General features: G+C 63.6%; 1 protein-coding gene across 3 annotated transcripts; it reads right to left on the minus strand.

Moving 5' to 3' along the window:
* Positions 1-4,656: 4,656 nt before the first annotated feature.
* Positions 4,657-13,759, minus strand: LFNG (LFNG O-fucosylpeptide 3-beta-N-acetylglucosaminyltransferase). Of its 3 annotated transcripts, none has more exons than XR_010731097.1 (8): positions 13,222-13,759; positions 8,374-8,422; positions 7,728-7,827; positions 7,433-7,586; positions 7,245-7,330; positions 6,587-6,768; positions 6,066-6,151; positions 4,657-5,858 (listed from the first exon to the last, which is right to left on the minus strand). XR_010731097.1 is itself a non-coding variant. In XM_066273500.1 (8 exons), the coding sequence occupies exons 1-8, from the start codon at positions 13,648-13,650 to the stop codon at positions 5,792-5,794; spliced, it is 1,137 nt and encodes a 378-aa protein (XP_066129597.1). In that variant the 5' UTR covers positions 13,651-13,758; the 3' UTR covers positions 4,657-5,791. The 3 variants fall into 3 exon arrangements, 2 of the variants coding, with proteins under 2 accessions (XP_066129597.1, XP_066129599.1); XM_066273500.1 differs by having other exon boundaries at positions 6,587-6,752; positions 13,222-13,758; XM_066273502.1 differs by lacking the exon at positions 13,222-13,759 and adding an exon at positions 8,766-9,424 and having other exon boundaries at positions 6,587-6,752.
* Between the last annotated feature and the right edge of the window lie 10,087 nt (positions 13,760-23,846).

The raw sequence follows: 23,846 nt of genomic DNA on the forward strand, positions 1-23,846 counted from the left end.
GCCCCCACTGTGTGAGCTCCTGGTCCTCCCAGGCACCTCACCAAGGTGCCCTGCCACCCACTGTCACCCTGGCACTGCCACCCTGGCGTCTTCCTGGAGGTCGGCACAAGGAGAGGGGGAAGGATCATTCCTGTTCTTATCAGAGACGGGGCTCTCAGGAGCCACAGGACCCTGGGGAGGCGGGAGGCTCCCCACCAGCTCACCTGAAGGCCCTTAGGATGCCGTGGAATTGGGGGAGGCACCTTTTGACAAGAAGAGCTTTTGTCTACCATGCCAGGAACTCAGGGCATAAGGGGGCCGCAGCCCCAGGGAGGACCCCAGGCTCTGGTGCCCTCCCCCAGCCTTGTCCCCGCAGCTGGCCCAGGGGTCTCCGATGTGACTGGCTCCTGTGGAAGGGGGTCTGGGTGGGTACACTCTGAAGGGGGTGGGGTACCCAGGGCTCCAGTCTTTCTGAGGTGCTGTGTAGTAAGCACAGTGAACTGGGGGCCTTCGGACAAGAGAACCCCATGCTTGGGGCAAGAGCTGAGGTCACGAGCGGCTACCCGGGCCTTGCCCTCTGACCTCAGTGTCCCTGTCTGTATATCAGGGAGGGCATCTTGCTTCTAGAGGAGGTCCCAGTCCTCGGCTTGAGACCCCTTTTCTCCATCTTCAAGGCCATCAGTGAGGCCCCTCAGCTCTCACTCAAACCCTGGCACTCCGCCTCCCTCAGGAGGACCTCTGTGATTGCACTGGAGAATCCAGGCTCATGTCTCTACCTGGAACCCTTTGTTTTTTCACGGGAGTCCCTTTGCCATACAAAGCAGCATAGGCACAGGTTCGGGGCGGGGGGAGTTAGGACGTGGACATTGTGGATGAAAAGGGGCCCCAGAGCAATAGGAACCACAGAGGCAGAAGAAGTGAGACTTCTTTGGCAGGCAGAATGGAGAAACTGAGACGGACAGCTGGACAAACAGGTGAGCAGTTTACAGCCAAATACTTAAAGGTCACTTCCCGAGAGATCACGTATGGGTTTCAGCTGTAGCTCAGCTCCAGGTCCAGACAAGCTGTAGAACCAGGTGGACACCCGGCGCCCCACCATCACCACCAGGGCTGACCAATCAGTAGAGACCTCGACCCTGCAAGGGCACACCTGGGAAAGGCTGGTGCATATCCTTTTTCTGTATTTTTCCGACCGGGATCCACCCAGCATACCCACCAGGGGGCGATGCTCTGCCCATCTGGGGCGTTGCTCTGTTGCAACCAGAGCCATTCTAGTGCCTGAGGCAGAGGCCACAGAGCCATCCTCAGCGCCCGGACCAACTTTGTTCCAGTGGAGCCTTGGCTGCGGGAGGGGAAGAGAGAGACAGAGAGGAAGGAGAGGGGGAGGGGTGGAGAAGCAGATGGGCGCTTCTCCTGTGTGCCCTGGCCGGGAATTGAACCGGGGACTTCCACACACTGGGCTGACACTCAACCGCTGAGCCAACCGGCCAGGGCAAGGCTGATGCATATTTTATTGCGATCCTCCCCTAAACTCCTTGCCTTTAAAACCCCTCAAAACAAAGGACCCAGCCTGTTCTCTCGCTCCTGGGGGGCACGCCCTCCTGGGGAGCACATTTCCTCTCCCCCTCCTCTTCTCCCCCCTCCTGTGTGCATCTCCTAAAACTTGAAGGGTCCCCGTGAGGCTTGCAGGAGAGCAGTGGGCAACGGCAGCTCATCCCAGGCTGACCTGGAACTTCAGGCAAGGGAGGAAGTTGAAGGGTGGGGGGTCAGGGGTCCAGCGGGGTCAGGAACTCGGAAGGAGGCAGCTGGACACAGAGGAGGGCAGGCAAGTGGGTTGCACCGTTGCCAGGGTGTGTGTGCAAGGTCTGGGGAGTGGCCACGGGGTAGGGACACACTCGAGGGGCTAGTGTCCTAGCAGGACGAGAGAGCAGGGCAGGGCTGGCGGACAAAGACTGTCGGGGATGTGCCCCGCCCCCGGTCCTCTGACCGGCTGGGGGTGGCCCGAAACTCTGTGCTTCTAGCAGGTTCCCAGGCACTGCTGGTCTGGGGCTCAGCTGTGACTACCACGATTGGAGCAGAAAGTGAGCGGTCAGCGGGCTGAGCCAGGGGACAGGACAGCGGCAGGAATGGCCCTGGTGGCCCTGCAGCAGCTGGCTCAGGCTTGCCTCCACACATCGCCCATATTGCACGAACCAGATATTGGTTAAATCCCTAACGTGGGCTTGGATCCCTCCCTCCTGGGAAAGGCGGGCTCGGGCAGGGAAACTACCACCTCTGGCCACTAGATGGCGCCCAAGGTCCATGGTGGGTTGTACAGGGCAGGGAACCTGGAGCCCTGGTTTGGGGGGCAGTAGGGAGCTCTCAGCCCCCACAGTCGGCGCAGTGATGTTACCTGGGCAACCTCCAGAGGCCTGGGTCCCTCCTAGCCAGGTGCCCTGTGCCTCCTGTGTGTCTGGCCTGGGGCTCAGAAAGGGGCATGGCAGGAGGTCACTTGCAAGAACATTTGGCAAGGCTGGGCTGGGCAATTAGTTGGACAGACAGAAGGATTTGGCTGGCCACCCTGGCTACCCACATGCCCTCTGACCCCAGAGAGGGCAGGACCAGCAGCTGCCACCTATGGAAGACCCTGCTTCCAGCTGCTGTCCAGGCCACCTAGGTGGGGGGGTCCTGGCCACCCCAGCTGCCCCCCCATCTCCCAGCCTTGCAGGCGTCCTGGTCTGACGGGGTGCCACCCCAGCACCTTTGCCGGGGCTGTACTGGGAACCAGAGCGCCTTCTTCTGGGCAGAGGCTGCCTGCTCCCAATCAGAGGCCCCTTTGGGGAAGCTGGCCACCATGGCCCGCCCAGGGCAGAGCACGTTTAACCTGAGCTGGGAAGGGCCCCACGCGGGCCCCCGCCGCCCAGGCAGCCAGGAAGGAAGCCGGAGGGAGGCGAGCACCAGCAGCCCCTAGCGTGGAGGTTCCACGGTTTATTTCTGAAAGCCCACCATGGCCGGCACTGGCCGGGTAGCTCAGCTGGTTGGAGCTTAGATCTGATAGACCAAGACAGTGGGTCCCACCCCCAGTCAGGGTGCACAGTAAGTGGAAGAACACTGGTGTTTCTCTCTCTCTCCCTTCAATAAGGAAACCCCAAGACTGCCAGCACAGCACTCGGGGAAGGGCCAGGCAGGGCCAGGCTGTGGGAAATAGAGCCCCTTGGGCTGGGCCGGTCAGGACCCTGTCCGACCAGCCACCGTCCCGTGTGCATGGGGCGACCGTGGCCCTGGAGGGTGGGGCGTGCTGGGGTCCCCACGTTTGCTAGTCCATGACTGATGTGTGGCTGGAGGCCCCCAGTTCCCGAGAGCCCTCCTGGGCCGGCTTCCCCTTCTGCAGACAGAGCTCCCTCCTGTACCCCGGCCGTCCCTCTGCATTTACATCTGTCCCCACTGCTCAGACAGCGGAGTCGGGGCTCTGGGAGGGGCGGGACCTCCTCTCCCCCACCTGCACCGGGCGGGCGGGTGCCTCTGCTCTGCTAGCTGCCCCTGCCCAGCGCCCTCCCCACGATCAGACCGCAGGGCCAGCCCCAAAGCTGACTGGGCGAGGACTCCACCTGCCACACCTGTGCCTCGGGGCCCCGCCAGACGCTGCAGAGAGGCGGATGCCAGCATGCCAGCTGCCAGGCACGGCAGTGGGGGCCCTGCCCATGACTTGGCCCAGGGCGCCTGACTCACCCAGGCAGGAAGGATCATGGCGGCCTCTGCCCGCCCGCAGCAGTGGGGGCTGCTCTGTCACTTCCTCGCACCATCTGAAGGGAGGTGGCCCCTGCCACCCCTGCTGTGGCACCGTGGTGTCTGTGTGACAGCGGTGAGGGGCACTCCTTCCCTCCCACTGCCCCCGGTCACTCAATGGCACATTCTGCTGACTCAGGCTCCTCTGTGACAAGGTGGGGTCAGGTCCTGGTCAAGCGCCCACAGGACAGGGCAGCCACCGGCCAGGGCTGGAAGGGCTCCAGCCCAGCCTGGAGAAGCAGAGGATGTGAGCACGTAACTGGCGGGGGTGGGCCCGGCCTTATGCCCCCAGAGTAGATCCAGGTGGAGGAGGGAGGCGCTCTTCAAATGATACATTGCGTAGATCGGGCTAAGCTGGGGGTAGGGTGGAGAGGCGCGGAGGGGGGAGCATGGAGCCCCAGGCCTGCTGGGGACGGCTGGAGGTCCGGAGCAGGGCAGAGCCCCCAGGGAAGTCAGGGGGAAAGAGGAAGGGAAGGGTGCCCAGGCTGCTTCGGGGAGGCAGGGGCAGGGAATTCCCGCTGACATGGGGCAGGCAGCCCCTCCCCGCTCGGCCACCCTCAAGCTGCCTTCTGAAGAAAACAGGGCGGCCTGAACTCCCGGCCTCCGAGGGCTTTCCTGGGGCCTGTTCAGGGTGGGGAGGGGACACAGCCCTCTCACAGGGGTGGCCAGGGGCTGGGGTCTTCTTGCTTGGCCTCCCAAGTTTGAGCTCTTCACCACTGCAGTGGCCTGACCTTGGGCCTGACCTGCTTTGAGCCTGTTTCCAGGTCTTGAAAATGGGGGCAAGGATACGGCCTCACGCAGTATCTGGAACTGGTCCAGGCCACAGCCAGTCCCTTCTCTGCTCACCTCCCCACCATGAGTGCAAAGGGCTGAGCCCCCAGCCCCCTCACACAGACCAGGACCCCCAAAGAGCATTGCCTCAAAGAGCACCTTTATTCACGGCAAAAGGTGCCACCATAGCAACCACATGTAGATTCCCTGAGAGCTCTTCCCTTATTGACCGTTTTTCCTAGCTCTACGTGTTTGCAGAGAGAACAACAGAAGACAGAACACAGGCCCGGGGCAGGTGCCCGAGCGGGACGGCGGGAGACAGGTCCGATGGGGAGCGTCCAGAGCGGGGACACATAAATACACGGAGCGTTAGACATTTCCAGCGTCAACCACCAAGGTCCCAAGTGTGGCTTCTGCGTTTTCTGATCCACAGAAAAGATAAAATAACACCCTCGCCCCTACCCCACCCCACCCCCGCTCCCTGAAAGCAAAGACCAAAAAACACACCCTACTTTCGAACCCTTCCCCTTTTGAAAAAACAAGCACAGTAAAAAAAATACTGTCACAATTCTGTACAGATACGCCCACTATGGGCGACTTTCTCTCCACTCAGGAGAGGAGATAAAATACTCAGCTCTGACTCCCGGTCTCAGGGAGACAAAGGGAAGACCCCCTGCACCCGGAGGGCTGGGGGAGCCGGTGTCCACCCAGCCACACAGCCCCTGGGGGCTTCAGGGGCCAGTGCCCAGGCCAGAGATCAGTAAGAGGAGAGGACCAGGCCACTGCCCCCCAAAACCCAGCTTCTGTGCAGCCTCCACGCTGTCGCCCGCAGTGCAGTGAGGGCTGTCCTGGGCGCACAGAGGCAGGTGTCCCGGCACCGAGTCTACGTCATCAGGGAAAGACAGGTACCTGCACACCTGGGAAGGGCAGCTCCGACCCTCACGCTGCCAAACACCCCACAAGAGGAACATAAAATTGCCCTCAGAGTGACCTCTGACAGACACACCATTGCGGGGTCTGGGCACACCGGAGCTCACCAACCCACGGAGCACAGAAGGCAGACAGTGGCACTTGTGCCCACTCCACAGCAGAGCTGCCCAGCAGTCTGCTATGCACATGGGCACATGGCGCGCGCACACACACACACACACACACACACACACGGAGGAACAGCCCTGGGGAGCCTCGAACGACGAGGCCAGGGCAGCACACAACAGGGCGTCCCGGGCCCTTTGGATACCAGGGGCGCCCGGGGACAGGGTCTCAGCCGAGGCTATTAGAAGATGGCGGTGTGGGGACACCAGGGTGTGTCTGGGTACAGGTGGCAGTGGATGGAACGGAACCTGTGGGGACAGAGTGGGGAGGTTGGTCCGTGGGGGGTGGGGGCCCCGCAGCACTTGGGGGCCTCCTCTGCCCTGAGCAACGGTCCTCAGGCACTTTTTATAGCCAGGTTGCTAAGCGCCACCCCGCTCCAGTTCCACCAGACCCCCCGGGGTGGGGGGCTCTAGGTGAACCCTGCCCCACCCCACCCTGGGCTTCAGGTTTCTCACCTGGATGGGTCAGCCTCCATCGAGAAGGGCCCTTTGATGTGGACCGCATTCCTCTTGTTTTCAAACATGCCGTAACTCAGGGTCACCTGTGTGGAGAGGAGCAGAGTGATGCCAGGCAGGGCGCAGGACCCCGGTGCCCCAGCCTGGCCAGAGGCTGGCCGTGTGGCTCCACATGAGGGAGCAGCCTTGCCTTCCACCCCCTCGGGCCAAGGAGCAAGGCCGGTGAGCCACGTGGCACCACACCCCACCTGCTCTGCACACCCCAGGAACAGAATCTCAAAGCACGGGGCGGGGGCGGGGGCGGGGGGTGGGGAGAATGCCCCCTGATGCAGGAAGGGCCCGAAAGGCACAGCTGCTGGGTCGGCCGGGGACAGAAGTCGGGCTGGACAAGAGGTGTGAGTGGTCCACTCACACCGGCGGGGGAGTTTGGGTGTCTGGGCGGCAGCCAATAGCGGGGCTCTTCTTGCGACCTCTGGCCCTCTCACTCCCTCCTCCGCCCGTCCCTTCCCGGGTGGGCGCACCTGCTCGTGGAGCTCGGAGGCGGGCACCTGCTGCAGGTTCTCCAGGTGTGAGTGGAATAGCCCGCTGCGGATGAGCGGCACGCCCAGCAGGGCCTCCACGATGTAGCCCACCGTGCAGTCGTCCGGCAGCCGGATCCGCTCGGCCGTGCTCATGAAGTGGCCCCCGCTGTGGGAGCGAAGGGCTGCAACGTGAGCAGAGGCGGGAGCCCACTGGGAGCCAGGCAGGACCCCGTCGGCGGGCAGAGGGCGCGCAGAGTGAAGATGCCGGGCTGGGATAGCAGGTGGAGGGCAGAGGGCACACCACATGTGTGTCCCTATAGGGGGCTCTCCAGCCCGCCGGATCTCCCCCTCCTCCTTCCCTAAGCCCCAACACCGCACACCCTCCTCTGTGCCAGCCTCGCGACTATCTGTGAGTCAGGAGCGGCTGGTGTGCAGCCAGGGGTCCTGCCCAAGGGCTCCCGGCCCTGGGTGCACACACCCCGGTGCCTGCTGGCAGGAGGTGGGAAGTGGTGGTGACCGTGACCCAGCCTGCCTGTGCACACGTGAGGTGAGGTCGGGACAACACGCAGGCTGCTGGGAAGATGCACCAAGCCAGGCCTCAGGCCCCCGGGGCAGCCCTGCTGGTGCAGACAGCTCGCCTGTCCCCCAGGGCACTCACCTGGCCCAGGGGCTCATCTTCAGGGCCAGCCCGCGGCTGATGCAGAAGCCAGCTCCACCGGTGGCAAACCAGAAGTGGACAGGACGCTGTGGGGCAGGGACACGTGGTGAGAAGACACCCACCCACCCACCCCCGCCCTCCAACCCAGCCCACAGAGAGCCCTCCTCCTCCGCCTCCTCCTCGCTCACCATCTTACTCTCGCTGACCCTCTCCGTGGCCTGGATGGGCCTGTCCAGGCTGGGCTTGCCGATGTACACGTCCTGGGTGTGCGGGTAGCTGCCCAGCAGACGCAGCAGGGCCCGTACGTTGACGTAGTTATCATCGTCCACATGGCAGAACCACCTGAGGAAGAGGCAGGGCGGTCAAGGCGGGGGTGTCTCACTGGGGTCCAGCGGCATGAGGGGCGGACCTGCTGCGGCAGGAGCCGGGAGGTGGGTGGGCGTGGGGGCGTTTCTCGGGCCCCAGCAAGAGGCCCACACTCACTTCCTCCCCGACGCGATGAAGTGGTCGTACTCCACCGCCATCTTGCAGGACAGGGCCTGGCGGCTGTGGGCTGCCGAGCAGTTCGTATTGACCACGTTGCCTGTGCACACAGGGAGGGGCCGGCTCAGAGGGGACAGCCAGCCTGGGGCCCGGAGTCCGTCACACAGCAGGCCCGTGAGAACAGGGCCCGGTGGAGAAAGCCGGTGGCTGTCTGCCCCAGGATGCCTCGAGTTGACGTCATCTGTGCCCTCCGCTGGCCGCCTGGGGCTCCCCACGGGACCCCCTCTTCTGTGCAGGACACAGGCTTGGTGCTCGCTAGCTGCCCCCGCCCCCCACCCCACCCCAGCACGTCATGCAGCCCTGCCCCGCCTGCCCCTGCCCATTCAGCCGGGCTTTTTCCCAGCACTGGCCACCTGTTGTTCAGAGGGGCCACATCAGCTCAAAGCGGCCCGGGAGCTGAAAGGGCCTCATTTGCATGAGAATTGGGGGGCCCAGAGTGGTGGGGCGGAGCACTGAGCAAACCAGTTGAGTAAACTGCCCGTGACCTCTGCGACCTCTCTGGAGGAAAGGAGGGTTGGGGGGGGGCCGGGACCATTTTCTCCTGGGAGTGGAGCCCCCCCCTCACCTCCCCAAGTCTAGAGCTCACCCATGCGCTTGGCCAAGGCCTCATCTTCCCCGTCGGTGAAAACGAACGTCTGGAAGGAGAAACATGGCCTTGAACAGGCAGTCTGCGGCCCCTACCCTGAGCCACGGCAGGGGGTTCAGGGGGTTCGGGGCTGGGCATTCTGGGGTTTCAGCAGCTACAGTTCAGTCACGCCCACTCCACCACCACCCCCTTTACTCTGGGCCTCAGTTTCCCCATGTGCAGAGTGGAAGCGGGGGTGGGGCTTCTGCAGACCCCACCCTCCCACCCCCCCATGTCGACAGCTGGACGCAAGGTCACCCAGCAGCTGCGCTGGCACGAGCCAGGTGGAGCGCCTCGCCCACCCACCAGGTAACCGGCTCCGCCCACCCAGCGCACCTGGCCCCGGCACACACCCTTATTGACACAGCGCCCGGCCTGTGGGAGGGGGCAGGCCGAGGAGGGGACAGGCGGAGGAGGTAGGCTTTGGGAAGCCAAGTCTCAATCAGTCGAGGACAAAGGGCTCCGCTGGGCGGCTGCCAAGTCCCGGCGGACAAAGGGCCCGGAGGGGAGGATGAATCACCAGGCATTGTCCACGCGCTTTGTGTCCCGGGCCGCGGGCGAGGGGCGCCGGGCTGGCCTTAACTCGGCCGCGTTAAGCGAAGAGTGGCCACACTGCCCATTACCATACAGCTGGCCTGGTTAACTGGGCCGGGCTGGGCGCGAGGTCCGGCGGGCAGGGGTGCGGCCACAGCACAGCAGCAGTCCTCGAGGCTGGGCCTTCATTCAAGCTGGGGGTGGGGGGGCCTCCCACATCCCTGGTTGTGTCACCGGCAGGCAGGTAGGTCACCTTCTTTGAGCCAAAGCAGCCGCCGCTGTTCTCTGGAGACGCGGGCCGGAGGCAGGAAGTCGCACGTGCCCCGGCCCACGGATCAGTGCGCGCCGCCGGCGCCCGGGCCGCCCAGCATCCCCGCTCCCGCGGCGGGGACGAGGAAACTGGCTGGAAGGCAGGCCCGGCCCACGCCACATCAAGACTTCACCTGTGCCAGCGCAGGGCCAACCCCTGCCAGGATCGCGCCTCGGAACGGGTGGGGGGCAACAGGGCGGGGCCGGGGGCTGCCTGCCCGGCGCGGCGCCCGCCTGGGCCGGTCGGCACAAGGGAGGAATGTTCCTTCCTCTGCCTGGCCCGCCCAGCGCGTGCCGCCGGGCGCACCCAGGCCTGGCTGAGTGCAATGCCTGGGGCCTGGGGTTGGGGAGTCGGGGTGGGGGGGAAAGGAGGTGATCTGAGCACCGGCAGCAGGAGACCCCCACCACCACCACCTCCATATCCGCCAGGCCTTGGTTTCCTTCTCTGCACAAACGGGTCCCAGGAAGGATCTAGCATGTGCAGGCCTGGCCCACAGGGCACACACCCAGGGAACTGGGACCCACCTGGAGTGCTCACCCTCACCCCAGACCGGGGCACGCACACGGGCTATCGGGCCACAAAGCCCCGGATCACAGGCATAGCGCTGAGGGGGTGGCGGGCTCCCTCCGCGGCCCCTCCGCACTCGCACCCCTCCTCGCGGAGCCCGGCAGACACCCCAGGGCGGCCCGCACGCACAGACTCGCACCCAGCCCCCCGCCCGCTCCCCAGCTTCTCAGCCCAGGAATGCCGTGGGAGGCTGAGGCGGCCCGGGCAGACACTCCGCTGCCGCTGGGTTAAAAGGAAAATGCTTTCTTAATGAGATCAAGGGAGGCCTGTTTCTCCCGCGCCCGCTCGCTCGCTCCGTGGTGTCCTAAAAACCCGGCCCAAGGCTATGGAGATTAAAGTCACCTTTGTTCAGGAGAGCCAGGCCGCTGCCTAAGCTGCCTAAGAGACGAGTACTTACTTAGGAGGGTGGGGCTGCGGGGTGGGGGTGGGGAGAGTACGGGGCCTCCTGTCTCCCCACATCAGAGCAGCCAGCAGAGGGGAGGGGCTGCCAGCCTCACCCACCGCTGGGAGGTGGTTTCCCGCTCACTGGGTACAACGGGCACAACCAGGGCTCACGTGTGCCCGCAGCAAAGCGCCTTTGGAGGTGGGCACCGTGCCTACCTAAGTGTACGGACGGGGAAACTGAGGCCAGGGAGGGACAGCCTCCAGCCTGTGGTCATACCCTGGGGGGCAGAGGTGGTGCTAATCCAGTCTGCCTTGACTTCCCAGGACCCAGACACCCCTGGCCCCCTTCCACGCTTCCCTGACAACAGGCGCGGGAGGAGGAAGCGCAGGGCGGCCACCGGCAGGGCTGGCGAAGGGCTGGCGAGGGCGGGTGGGGAGGGCTGGGGGGCAGGGGGACACCCACAGGAAGCGGCATTGTTCCTGGAGCTGCAATTCAAAGAAACACAGGATGCCAAGCTCTCCCCCCGACCATTGTGGCTGCTGCCACCGCTGCCGCCTGGCCCACTCCTGGGAGGGGTGGGGGAGGGACGTGCGGGCCAGAGGCCCAGCTCCTCATCCTGGACTTCAAGGCCTGGCACAAGTGTGCCCCCTTCTAACTGGACCCCCACCGTCCGTCACTGCAATTGCTGGAAGTTTCTCAAACACCCCCCCCCCCCCCCTTGTCTGTGGCTCATGATGCTGGGACAAACCCTTTCCGGGCATTTTCTACTCAGTCTAGCTCAAATGGCACCTCCTCCAGGAAGTCTCCCCTGCCCCCCTCCATGGGTTAGATGCCCACTCTCAGGCTCACACAAGCCTTTGTGGGTTTCCCCCACCACAGCCCTGACTTCCTTGATTCTCCCTGCAGCAGACTGGGTCTGAATCACCCGCCCTGGGCAGACGCCGGGCTCTGGGGGCTCTTGTTTGCTCTGACATGTGAATTGATGCTGGGGTAGATCTGGCCTTTCCTGGGTGGGGTCAGCTGTCAGGATGGAAACCTGAATGGCCCTTCATCTGGGTGGGAATGATGGCCCCCACTGCAACTCTGACTGACTCCCCTCCAGCTGGGCTGTGCTCATCCCCTATCCCACTTCCTCTTTAACAATGTATCTGAAGAGCCATGTATCAGAAGAGCCACGCTTTTCCCATTTCAGAGATGAGGAGACAGAGGCTCAAAGAGGTGCTCGGTCTTTCCCAAGATCACCCAGCTCAACTGTGGCTGGTACCTGAGACCCCCACCACCACCACCACCACATCCCTTCTGCTGGAGAAAGCCCCCCCCCCCCCCAAGTCCAAGACAAGAGGTGCTCGGGGCTGGTGGCAGCCCAGAGGGGGCTGAATACTGCCAAAGGTCACACAGCAGGGAGGCACCCTGTGGGGGAGGGGCCTGGCTCAGGAATGGAGCCCCACCAGGACTGTCAGTCAGGGACGTGGGGGGGCGGGCACGAGCCCCTCATCGCCAGGCAACCTGAGTGGCCAGCGCTGGCGGCGGTTCCCATGGAGCGCATAGTTGCACACAAGAGGCCGGAGGCCTTTCTCGGCTGGAGAAAGGGGCTTTGTTACCTTGCCCAAGAGGCCGGCGTGAGAGCCGCCCCGCGCTGGGAATCCTAACGGCCCCGGCCGCCAAACAAAACCCTCGCCCCGCGGACCCCGCCCGCCAGCCCGCTGAGCCCCTGGGAAAGGCACGCTGCGTTCCCAGGAGGCTGCCATGCGGTTCCCAGGGCCCCCTCTCCCCGTGCTGGGACCAGACAGGGCCCTGCCCCCGAGCCCTTGTTATGACCTCACCAGGGCCCTGCCCCAAAACTGGACTCATCAAGGCCAGGAGGCCTCAAGCGGGCCTGGAGAGTTGAAGCAGGTACGAAGAGGTGTGGGGTCTGGCCTGACCTGTGGGGGCGCAGTGGATAAAGCATTGACCTGGAATGCTGAAGTCACCAGGTTGAAACCTCTAAGCTTGCCCAGTGATGATGGCACAGAAGAGAAGCAATTACTACCAATTGATGCTTCCCGCCCTCCAGCACCCACTCTTTCTCTCTTTCTTCTCTCCCTAAACATCAATAAAATACAACCTTTTTATAAAGAGGTGTGGGGTCTTCTTCTCTGAGTCCCTACCCCAGTCGAGGGTCCTCACCTTCACCCAAATGCCCAGTTAGTCCCTTGAATCTCCCAGCCACCCCCCCTTCCTCTGCAGGGCCTTCACTCTGCCTCGGTCCAGCCCCCACCCAACCGTCTCCTGCAGCCTCCAGGGAGATTTTCAAAGTGGGGTGTGTCTACCAAGCGTGTATAGGAAGCCGACATTCAACTAAAGTGTATTAAGCAGTTTCCAGGGTCCAGACTCCGGCAGCGTGGGGTGAGGGTCTCCGCACACACACCCCCTCCCCAGAAAACCTAGGGCTCTCTTTCTTTTGAGATGTAATCCTCAGGGCTCACCAGCACCCACCGCAGCTTAGATGATCTTCAGGGATAACCTGCCCCCCCACCCCACAGCAAAGACTCAGGTGGGGGAGAGGACCGGCCCTGCACTCAGGGGTCCCAACCTCCCACTCCACTTCTAAGGATTAAAGAGTCTTCCCCTCCAGGGAGGCGTTTGAGGCTAGGGTGGATGCCCTTGGAAAAATCTGCCCTGTTGATGTTTGGGGACAATAACACTCTATTAATTCAGTCCAATGTTTGGGGGTGGGGCGAAAAGCATCACAGGGCACCAACCCCAAGCACTGGCGGCTGGTGTAAGGCCAGTGTATGCCACCCACGGCTCTGGAAGCTGGCTGGCGACGGGTCCCATCCCACACTTCCACAACTGTCTGGGAGAGTGGCTCTGCCACGCAAGCTGAGCTGGGAGGAGATGGACTGGCGTCGCTAACCCGCATAGTGGCAGGACAGAGCTGCAGCCTCGCGCCCACCAGATACTGCCGCCAGCTGGGTAGGACTGGGGGGTTCCCTCAACCCGCCCTCCGCCTGTCCAGGCCGTGGGGTCTCACCATCTCCTTGTGACGCGAGATCCAGGTCTCCAGCAGCAGATCGAGGCGCGCGCGGTGAAATTTTTTGGTGGTCTTCACCGCGATGAAGACGTCGTGGGGCACGAGCGGCTCCGCCTGGGGCCGCGGGTGGCCGTCGGCGGAACGGGTGGCGCCCCGGGGCGGTGGGACCGCGTCTTTACGCGCGCGGGTCAGCAGGCTGAAGTACTCAGACAGACTGTGCACCTCGCGGGCAAGCGCTCCGGGCGTCGTTGCTGCCTCCAGCACTGGCACTGGGGCCACCCCCACGGGGCCCGCCAGGCTGCGCAGCGCGCGCCGCCCGCGCTCGGCGGGCACCGGGGGCGGCGGCTGGTCGGCGGTGAGCACCAGTAAGCAGGCGAGCAGCGCGCCCGCCAGCGCCAGCAGCAGGCGTCGGCCGCAGCGCTTGAGCATGGTGGGGTGCGCGCTGCCCGGTGCGCCCTGCCCGGTGCGCGTGCCCCACACACCCGCGCCGGGAGTCCTAAGTCCAGCAGCAAGTCCAGCGACGTACCGCCGGCGCCCTGCGCTCTTAAACCCCTCGGCCCTGGCTCCGCCCCCGAGGGCGGGGTCCTCCGCCTTGAGGCCCCGCCCTCGCCACGCGCTCACTGGCTCCCGGGGCGGGGCCTCGCTGGGGTTGCCCCTCAGACCCCGCAGCGCCCACGTGGGGCCGCGGCAGGGGTCTGGGAACCGACCGCAGTGCGCGACAGACCCCGCCCTCTATGCTCTCGTGCACACCCCAGCCCCGCCGGGGTTGTCCCCCGTGGGCAGCCGGAGGAAGTGGGGCTTTGAGCCCAGCTGCTCCCGGTGGCCGTAAAGGGGAAAACCAGCGTGGGCGGGGGCTGCACCCAGGCGTCCGGCACGCAGAGGGGTGTGCCCCTGGCGTGGTGACCAGGGCTCTGGGACGGGGGCCTCAGGCTCAATCGTCCCGTAAGGGACGTCCTTATTTCCTCGCTTAGCACTTCCCCTCCCCAAGCCTGGCTTCCTCCCCATGGGACTGTGCGGGCCCGTAACTGGGACGTCGCCTGGGTGGATCTGAGGGGCTAGGTCCATGGAACCTGTTGTTAATACCGTGGAGAAGCTTGACCACCTGAGCATAGGTTGGGAAGGACGCGAGCATAAAACGAGAAGGCACCTGTACCGAATTCCACCCCCAGCCCCAGAGCGCATTTCCTCGAGTCTTGGTCCAACGTCGGGAATCCTCCAGGCGCCCCGTGGCGAGAAGAAATGAAGGTCGCCCCTCCCCGCGCCGGATGAAAGGCAGCCTTCTGTCCCATTTGGTCCCTCCGCGCTTGGGCCAGATGTGGCCCAGAGTGCCCCGCCCCACCTCCCCGGCACACGGCGGCCCCAACCCCGGCCTTCCCACGGGCCGGCCCGCCCTGCCGCACGAGCAGGGGCGGCAGGAATGTGCGCCTGCAGTCGGGTGGAGGGTGAGGAGTGAGGGGCGCGGAAGTGGCCCAGGACCCCCCAGCGTGGGAGGGAGATCTAAGTCCCCTGCCCGCGCCCCCATCCGGAAGCGCAGATGGGGGAGGCTCTCCACTTGGCTGCACCTCCTTTCCCTCCCTCCTCGGCTCCGTGACCACCAAGGTTACACGGGTTCCCCCTTAGCGCTTGCTCTGCCTACTGGCCCGTTTTCTCACTAGCGCTTGTCCCTCTGTCGGCGGTGGCATTTTTAGTTGTTTCCATATCCCTTCGTGGTCCCATCCCTTCACTCGAATGTCAACTGCAACAGAACAGGCCTGGAGCATAGTCGAGGCTCTGCAAAGATTTATTGAAAATACGGCCCCCCACTACCAGACTCCTGCACAAGGGGATGTGACCCATTTGTTCTTAGGGCCCCAGCCCCTCTGCCCTGGGTGGGGTGGGGGATGGAGGTTCCCAGGCCTCTTCCTGCCACTCCCCCCCCCCCAGGTAATTAGCGGGCACCACCTCAGTCGGGCAGATGCCTGAGCAGATGGTGCTGGCTGTGCCCAAGTGACAAGTCTCCCGTGGTGTCACCTCCTGCCATAAACCCCTCCCCTGTCATCCAGAGCACAGCCTTGGAACCTCCAAGAAGCCAGAGAGGTGGGAGAGAGCAGGAGAGGCAAAGGACCCAATGTCTGGGGGGGTCACCCCCAGACAGTCCGCTGAGCCCCAGGCCCGCCCCAGCCTCCGCTCTGAAGCGTCTCTGTGCTGTCACGTCCCCCGCCCCGCCAAGCAGCTCCCTCTCGTCTGTTCCAAAGCCGGGCTGTTTTGAGGCAGAGCCTTCTCTACCAGTCTCTCCCCTCCCCGGGACCTTTTGGCCAGCCCCCAACCCCCATCTCCTTGTCCCCAATCCACCCACTCCATGTATCTTCCACTCAGAACCGCTGGGCTCCAACCCTGCTTTCCCCCCGTACACAAATCCAAGTCCTCCATGGCTGCCCTTTGCCTCAGTTCCAGTACTGGCCTGGTGGTCCTGCACCTTGTGGCCTGGTCCCAGCCCTGTTTCTTGCTGTTTCCTGCCATCTCTCCTCATTCTCCTCCAGCCTAAGCACCGATGAGCTCCCAGACCTTTGCCTGAGCTGTGCCTGGTTCCTGGAATCGAGGTCAGCAGCATCCTTAGAGAGCGTGGTACCCACTAGGTCTGAGCGCCCTGCCGGAGGCAGGAGGGGCAGCAGCGCCCAGCCACACTGCCTCATCCCTCACCTGAGGAGGCCCCGGGATCCCGCCCCTCTGTGGCCCTCTGCCCAGGGGTGGGATTCCCTGCCCCCCAGAGCACCGCTACTTTCTGTGACTCATGCTTCCCATTCGTGCTACACTGCCCTGTGACATGCCCATTGCACAGGTGAGGTGAGGGAAGGACTGCTTTGTTGTGCCCAGTGTGGGGGGAGGGCAGGAACTGCCCAGCCCGGCAGGGATGTGGCACAGAGCCTAGCAGGGGTTCCCCTGCGCCTCTCTGAGGCCAGGCTTGGTAGGAGTGGGGGGTTCTGGGTGTGGCTGCCTCTCTGGGAACAGCAGGACAAAGCCTTTATAGCATTCTTGTGGGGCCGTGGGCTTTGGCAAGAGTGATTCAGTTTCTTTGCTGTCAGGAGAATGGAATTTGGTGGTGACTCCTTGAGGTCTGAAAACTGTAGGGGGGTGGCCGGCCGAGCTGCCCCCGCCCCCCGCCCCTGGTTCAGCTCCAGCCTGAGGCGCTCCCCTTCCCTGCCCTCATCTGAAGCCTGAAGTCTCCCTCCAGGGAACCACGGGGCCAAATAGCGGGAGGAAGGACGGGAGTGCCGCTGGGCTCAGGGTAGGAAATAGGGAGCCGGGGAGTGGAGGGTCACTCAGGTTGTCAGGAAGCCAGCCCCTGGGGGCCTCAGGATCCTTAGGATGGGGGCCTGGTGGTGCGGCTGTACCAGGGCCCTCTGGAGCCAGACTGTTTGCCTTCTGATCCCAGATGGACATCTCAGCTTTAAGACCTTGGACCGGGAATAGTCCTCCTCTCAGCCTCAGTTTCCCCAGCCATAACACAAAGATGACATCACGTCCACTTCATAAGGTGCCCGTGGGCAATAGGTCAGACAAGCAAGCAGGGATGTGGGTCTAGGCGCCTCTTGGGCAGCTGACCTCCGCTCAGCATGGCCCCTCCACCAGCCCCAGCGTGGGGCTCCGGGAAGCCAGGTGGCTGAATGGCTTGAGGCGGAGGTTGGGTGCAGAGGCGGCCGAGGGAAGGGAATCCACATGACCAGCAAGGCCCCTGGGCCCCTGCACTGTCTTCCTGTCGGGCTCAGAGCTGGTATGGTGACCCCCCTCATAGCTCGGGCCCACTTTTTCCAGCCGGGGCTCAGTCAGTCCCATGGCATTCTAAAGCTCCTTCTCCGCGGGCTCCCGGGGGCCCTGAGCTGTCCTCCCCTGGTCGGTCTCTTTCCTGGGAAGATCCAGGAGACATAATGGGTCACCTATTAACTCGCAGGAAGTCATCCGAGGCAGTCCTGCCCCGTGTCCTGGGAACAGCGTTCTCCAACCCCACAGCAGAACCAGGGGAGGGAAGGCACTGTCCCCGACTCCATGGCCAGGCGGTGGCAGGAAGCTGGAGCTGGGTGGCGGGGCCTCACACGCCCTGCAGGACCAGCTGGGAATCCCTGCCCTCAGGGCTGCTGTGGGAGCCTCGAGGACCGGCAGCCGGAAGCCTCCTACATGTCAGGGTGCCTGCGGGCTTCCTTAGGGGCGCTGAGACCTGCAGCCCCGAAGCTTTGGGGCCAAGAGGCACTAAGGCAGGAGGGGGTGATAGAGAAGGGTTGGCTCAGAAGCTCTGTGGTAGGAGGGAGGGGCACAGCAGATGGCAGCAGCTGGTCCCCAGCCCTGCAGCTGGGGTGGGCAGTGCCCCACGAGAAGAATAGACAGCCAGCAGCTGTGTAGAGAGCCCCCAGCCCCGCCCCGCCTGCTCAGCTCAGAAACCCCCTTCCCCAGCCTGCTCTGTGTGGTCTTGGGCCCGTTCCCTTCTCTCTGTGGGTCTTAAGAGTTTTTACTTGACTCTGTATTAGGGATATGGCTGGCATCTGGCCTGCCCATCTCGCAGAGGCTGGAGGTAGGCTCTCTCTGCAGGCATGAAGCACCCATGGGCACCGGTGCCCTGGCCCTCTTTCCTGACCCTGGGGCCTGGTGTGGTCAGAGTGGCCAGGCTGGCTCAGCCTAGGTGGCAGAATGAGGCTTTAGGGGGTGCCTGTCAAGGCCAGCCCGGTGCTCCCTCTCTCAGGAAGTCTCCCCAAGCCCTGGCTGCCCACCGTCCTGGTACTGCCCACATGAGATGGCAGCTGCCCATCTCCCCAACTGCCTCCCCAGCGAGCCTGGAGTTCCATGCGGGCAGGCTCCCAGAGGGCAGGTCATGTCCCGCTCTGTATCAGGACCTGGCACAAAGTAGGTGCCTGGTAAACACTGGTCAAACAGATGAGTGAGGGGAAGGCTGGAGGTTGGGTCGATGGAAGGATGGATAGATGGTAGATGGATGGATATAGATGGATGAATATGGGTGAATGGATGGATGGACGGACAGACAAATAGAACATATGGATGGATAAATGGATGTACAAAGGGATGGAGTAGATGGGTGGACAGATCGGATGGATGGATGGATGGATCGATTGGTGGACAGATGGATGGATGGATGATGGGCAGATCAGATGGATGGACAGATGGATGGATGGATGGACAGATCATATGGATGGATGGACGGATGGATGGATGGATGGATGGATGAATGGATGGGGATATATGGACATATAAAGGCTCAAGGGAGTGCTCCCTTGCTTCTCTTTCCTGAGCCACCCAGCCCTGGGGAACACGGGTCTCAGGGTAAGGAGGCCTGGCAAGGCTGCCCACAGAGCTCTGAGCTGGCACTGTGGGTGGTGCCTGAGGACAGGGCTGTTACGGTGGCCGGGGCTGATGCCCACAGAAGGTGACCGTATGCTGTATGCACACCTTGCACCGGGAGCATTTGTAAACACCCCGCCACTCAAGAGCTCTCACTCAAACTGCTGGTCTTGCAGCCTGGGCACGGCGGCTGGGAGAGAAGAGGAGTGCCCTTGACCCCCTCGACCCCGAGTCTGGCAGCTGCATCTCTTCCTGGTGGCTCCACGTTGAGGCTGTCCGGGCTGGGGGGACTGCACTGGACTAATTTGATTTGCAGTTCCCAGGAGCAGAGCGCTGGCCACCAGAACCCATTACTAATGTCCTGCAGAGACCAGACACCCACTGGGGAAACACCAGAGCCACTCTGCCCCGGCCGGCCTTTGTCTTGCCAAGAATGGTTAGCTTGTGCTGCGGCCAAGGATGGGCAGGGCCAACACGGGGTGGGGCACGGCTGTGCGGGTGCCTGCCAACCCCTGGGCACCACCCCACCCTAGTCATGAGCCGGTGCCCGTGTCGATGGGACCAGACCCCAGGACCCGTGAGAGGAGGGACTCCAGGCCGGATGCAGTGAGCAGGGGTCAGTCTCGGTTCAACGGGGGGCCCTGCTTCGTGTATGATCCTGAGCTTGTCTCTATGTCCCTGACCTCGGGCTCCTCCTCGGTCACACGAGCTGATGCGGTGGAGGGCGAACAGCATCGAGATATACTCCAGGCTGCCCTGAAAGGCATGGGGGGAGGAGGCTATGTGCCCAGGAGTGGCAATCACGCCCATAAAGAGACACCGCCACCACTGGACCCATCCCTCCACCTGCCTGCCTGCCTGTCTGTCTGCCCATGCACCCACCCGTCCGACAGCATCCCTGGACACTTTTCCTGTACCTGGCTCTGCCCAGCTACAAGGGGAGTTTAGGAGGTGACTTGGGACAGCCCTGGCCGTGTGGAGCTCACGGTCCCAAGGGGAAGATTCATCAGGCACCCAGATGTCCCCCAAACAAACAGAGGGGTAGGGGATGGAAGATGGGTGAAGGCCAAGTATGTCAGGGCCTGGGTGAAGGAGAATCCGTCGTGTGCCAGGGCCAGGTAGGGGCAGCGAGGGAGCTTCAGGAGAGAGAGCCTCCTAGGAAATGCTGGAAGGCTTGGGCAGGTGGAGGTGGGCAGGAAGGTGGATGAGAGGGGGGTTGTCTGGAGAAGTTACATAAGCACTGGAAGACGGTTGGAGAGGCGGGCAGGAGCCCGAACCCTCCTTCAGGCTCAGGGTCAGGCTTGGGAGGTCATAGGGAGCCACAGCAAGTATGTGAGCAGGTTTGGGAGGGATGCGGTCCAGGTGGCACTCTAGGAGAAGGCACTGTGCAGTCCAGCGCAGACGAAAGGGTCACCTCCGAGCCTCCCGACACAGCTGTCTGTCCCTCTGAGCCGGGGGTGGGGGTGGGGGCGGAAGCTGGGCGTGGGCTGGGGCCACCTCGGCCACCTTTGTCCTCCCTCCTGCCTTCCTTGGGCAGAAGCATGGATTTGTCTGAGGGTGTGATTCTCAGAGGAGGGTGGGCCCCGGTGGGAAGGGTGGGGGAGGCTGAGGTGGACCAGACAGGCTGGGCTGAAGCCAGCACTCAGGAGGAGCCGTCTCCATGCAGTTCTTCCCTCTCTCTGCAGCCCTGGTTCTCATGGTATACACATCTTCTTCAGGCGTCTCCTGAGAGGGGACCCGGCCCGTAGGAGCTGCTGAGAGGACCCGCGGGAAAGATGTCACCGCACGCGTCCAGGTGATTTTGAGAGGACATTTATTAAAGCGGGGTGGGTGAAATGAGAGCCTAGGATAGAAGCAGCAACGGGAGAGAGGCTGGGGCAGGGGGCTGCTCTGGTTCCCCCCCCCGGGGAAGTCAGAGAAAAGGGGGCCCTGGAGGCAGGTTCAGGGGGTCAGCCCCGGACGAGCTGCACTGCCCACTGCTCCCCTGGTTGCAAGTCTTGTGGGGCCTCTTAGAGCTCAGGAGAAAGAGAGGGAGGCCAGGAAGACGGGCCTGAGGCTGGGGAAGAAGAGAGGGAGGAGGGGGAAGGCGTGGGTGGCACCCTGGCACCGGGGAGGGAGAGGGAGGGAGGTCCCAGGAGAGTAGGATCTCAATACCCTACTCATCCCTCAGCTCTCCAGGTGTGTCCTTTTAGGGTCATGGTCTCCACTGATTGGTCAGCACCAGGGCAGGGGGTCATTCCTCAGTGTAGCTGGTTCTGAGGTCAGCGGTGGCATCACTTGTCTGGCTTTGCTGCTTTTCTGGGCCCCGGAGCTGAAACGTCACCGAGGCCTGGGTGTTATCCTAGAGGTGAATGCTGGAGGGCTGTTCTCTGGCTTCCTTGTTCTCCACCCCCCTCCACCCCCCCAAAGGGAGTCTAAAACCGCACAACTAGCAACATGCCAGAGGAAGAAAGGTCAGGGGGGAAGGTCCCAAACCGCACGGCCAGCGGCCAGCGAGAGGCTAGGGGAGGAAAGGTCGCCCTGGGGGCCAGGCTCTTGTTTTCCCAGCTTTGCCCCGTGCTAGGCGCCCGGGGCTCTCTGCCCTGGCTGGCCTTCCGGCCCTGGCCTGTTGTCCTTGCTCTGCTCATGTCCGTCTGACTGCCCACCATGCGGGGGACTAACCCCAGAGCAGCGAGGGGCCCCAGGGCGGAGGGAGTCCCACGATTCTGGAGACCTTTTAGGTCGTCACCTCTGGGAGGTCAGGCAGGACTAGCCGAGCGGAGGAGGGAGAAGCCAAGGATGCTGCTGACCTTCCTACTATGTGCAGACAGGCCCCCGACAAAGAGCCCCCCCCCCCCGACAAAGAGCCCCCCATTGCCAGGAGGCCGCAAGGAGCACTGGGTTGTGGCTCTCCCGCCCCTGCCTGGGGCCCACAGTAGACAGGCACGTGCTGGGCAGCGAGGCCCCGCGAACAGCGGCCCCCACTTCCTGCAGGAGGTGACACCAGGGCAGAGGATGTAGCAGGCCAGGCCGCAGCCCCGCCGGGGACAGTTCACCAGTGGGGAGCGGAAGGATTACACCGTGGGGGCGGGGGTGGGGGCGCCGCAGCGGCCTCCGCGGGTCAGTGGGAGCTGCGCCAGGGCCGGACAGTCTGGGTGGTGGTCCAGGGGCTTGGTCAGGGCAGGGACCCTCCTGGCTCGGCCACCCCACAGCCTCCAGGTGGTTCCAGCCCCAGGACGGGGCGGGGCGGGGCCTCCTTGAAGGCTTTGCTCCTCCGAGGTTTAATCTCCAAAACAGGAAGGCTGTATTGACAGAAGCCTCAGCCCAGCCAGAATTGCGATGTGCCTGCCAGGTTACATTCCCCAGGACCCTCCCACCCCCCACCCCTGTCCCCCGAAGACCCTGCCTTCAAGTTCAACTGTTCCCACTCCCTTCCACGACCCCCCTCGGCGGGCAGCTCCCGCTCGCTCGATGCCAGCCTGGCCTTCCAGAAAAAGGCACCCACCGGCTGGGCGGAGCCGAGCCGGAGGGCAGGAGGGTGGGGGCGGGAAAGGGGAAGGTTGGGGGGGTGCTTCAGAGTCACGGGCCTCGCAGGGTGTGTCTCCCTCCGGCTCTCAGTCTGCAAATGAGGAAGCTGAGGTTCAGAGAGGGAAGTGAGCTGGCCTGGGTCACACTGTGTGGCCTGGGGGGGGGGATGCTCTGTCTCGCCCCACCCCCACCTCAGTTCTAAACACGCTGGGGCACGCTGCTGTCCGCCACCACCCTCTGACAAGCAGAGGCAGCCCCAGGGGACTCCCGGAGTGCCCTCCTGTCTGCTAGCCACCCCCTCCCTGGCTCGGGGCTCACCCAGCACGCTGCAGTGACCCAGAATGTTTCCTGAGCAACCTTGCTGACACCATAAATCCCCGGGACCGGGCTCAGTGTGTGGGCATGCTCCTGGCAACGGCCACTTCCCCTGGCAGGGAGGCCAGCCCAGCAGGAACCCAGCGGCCCTTCTCTCCTCCTGAGCGGTTGGGTGGGTGGGACCAAGGTTCCCCGGCAGGGAGAGAAAGCCCACCCTGAGATAACCTTGGGGAACACCTGCACCTCTTTGGCCAGTTCCCTCCAGCTGCCTGAGGTGGGTGGGCTGTGGCTGGTCATTCCAGGCCAGTTCCATGGACGCAAGGGCCAGCCCTTCAAATTCTAGAAAATGGCTTCTGGTTTAACACCCTCCTTAGCTCCGATTAGGAGGCCCCCAATTAGGAAGCCAGGCCCTACCCCTGGCATTCAGTGTCTGCCCAACTCCCAACTCCCTCTGCCCACTCCCTCCAGACCTGGGGCTCAGTCAGCCGAGGTTCCTCAGGCCTCCCCAGCCTCCCCACTTAGCCGCCGCCTCCTCAGGGAAGTCTTCCAGGCTCTCTCCTCAACAACAGTGACAATGGAATGGAGCTCAGTGTTTGCTGGATGTGCAGAGAATTAGAAGTTGCTAAGTCCCAGTTCACAGATGGGAAGACGGGGTCGCTGAGAGCTCGGGGTCCCTCAGAGCTCAGGGCCCTGCCCACGGTCACACAGGAGTGAGCATGCACCCCCGAAAGTGGGGCACCTCCTGCGTCTGCCCTCTCCCAGGAAATCCTGAAACACCCCAGCAAAGTCTGCGAGAGGCAGAGGCAGGGAGGGAGTGGTGACCCGACGTCTGGACAGAGGTCGGAGTCACTGCTCCGGGAGGCGTTCTCGGCCTGGCCTGACTCTCCCTGGCTGCCCCAGGATACGAAGCAGGGGTCTGGACGTCAGGTGGCTGGAGACTGACCCCCGAGGAGAAGGGAGCGGGGGGGCCTGGCCTCCACACCGTGGCCCACAGCATGGCCTACGGGCCGCTCTCTGGACAAGGGAAGAGAGAGGATCGCCAGCTTTGGTTCTGTCCCCAACTCAATCTGGGCTTCTTAGACGGGAGGTTTCTCTCTCGTCTCAGCCCCCCCACCCCCACGTGAGGCCCTCTGTGGGGCTCTAAGGCCCAGCTGTCCCCTGCCCCCTGCCGGGGTAGGCACCCTGGGGCAGCACTCATTCAGGCCTGGAGCGGGAGCGTTGTTTGAGGCTGGCCACCCTCTCCTGTCTTGTCCCTGCTTGCCTTCGCTGTCACTCGATCCCAGTGACCCAGATTCCGTCCTTGTCTCTGTCCCGTGCGGTGGGGGACCCTGGGCGGACAGTGTCCCCCTTTGAGGCGAGGGTGGTGGTGGATCAGGTGTCCTGGGCGGGACTGTCTGCTGGCTCGGGGCAGGGGCCACGGCTTTCAAGTGTTCAATAGCCCACGATTAGTTTCCGTCCCCAGGGAACCCCCTGTTGTG

Source organism: Saccopteryx bilineata, chromosome 4, assembly GCF_036850765.1.
Source record: "Saccopteryx bilineata isolate mSacBil1 chromosome 4, mSacBil1_pri_phased_curated, whole genome shotgun sequence".
Taxonomy (NCBI): domain Eukaryota; kingdom Metazoa; phylum Chordata; class Mammalia; order Chiroptera; family Emballonuridae; genus Saccopteryx; species Saccopteryx bilineata.

Bases quoted from the DNA above. Each gene is read 5' to 3' on its own strand.
- LFNG (XM_066273500.1), bottom strand. From the start codon at position 13,650: ATGCTCAAGCGCTGCGGCCGACGCCTGCTGCTGGCGCTGGCGGGCGCG. The intron at 7,828-8,373 runs GTGAGCTCTAGA...CTGTGTGCACAG, and splicing joins GGCCTTGGCCAAGCGCATGG to GCAACGTGGTCAATACGAAC. The intron at 5,859-6,065 runs GTGAGAAACCTG...CTGTCCCCACAG, and splicing joins ATGGAGGCTGACCCATCCAG to GTTCCGTTCCATCCACTGCC.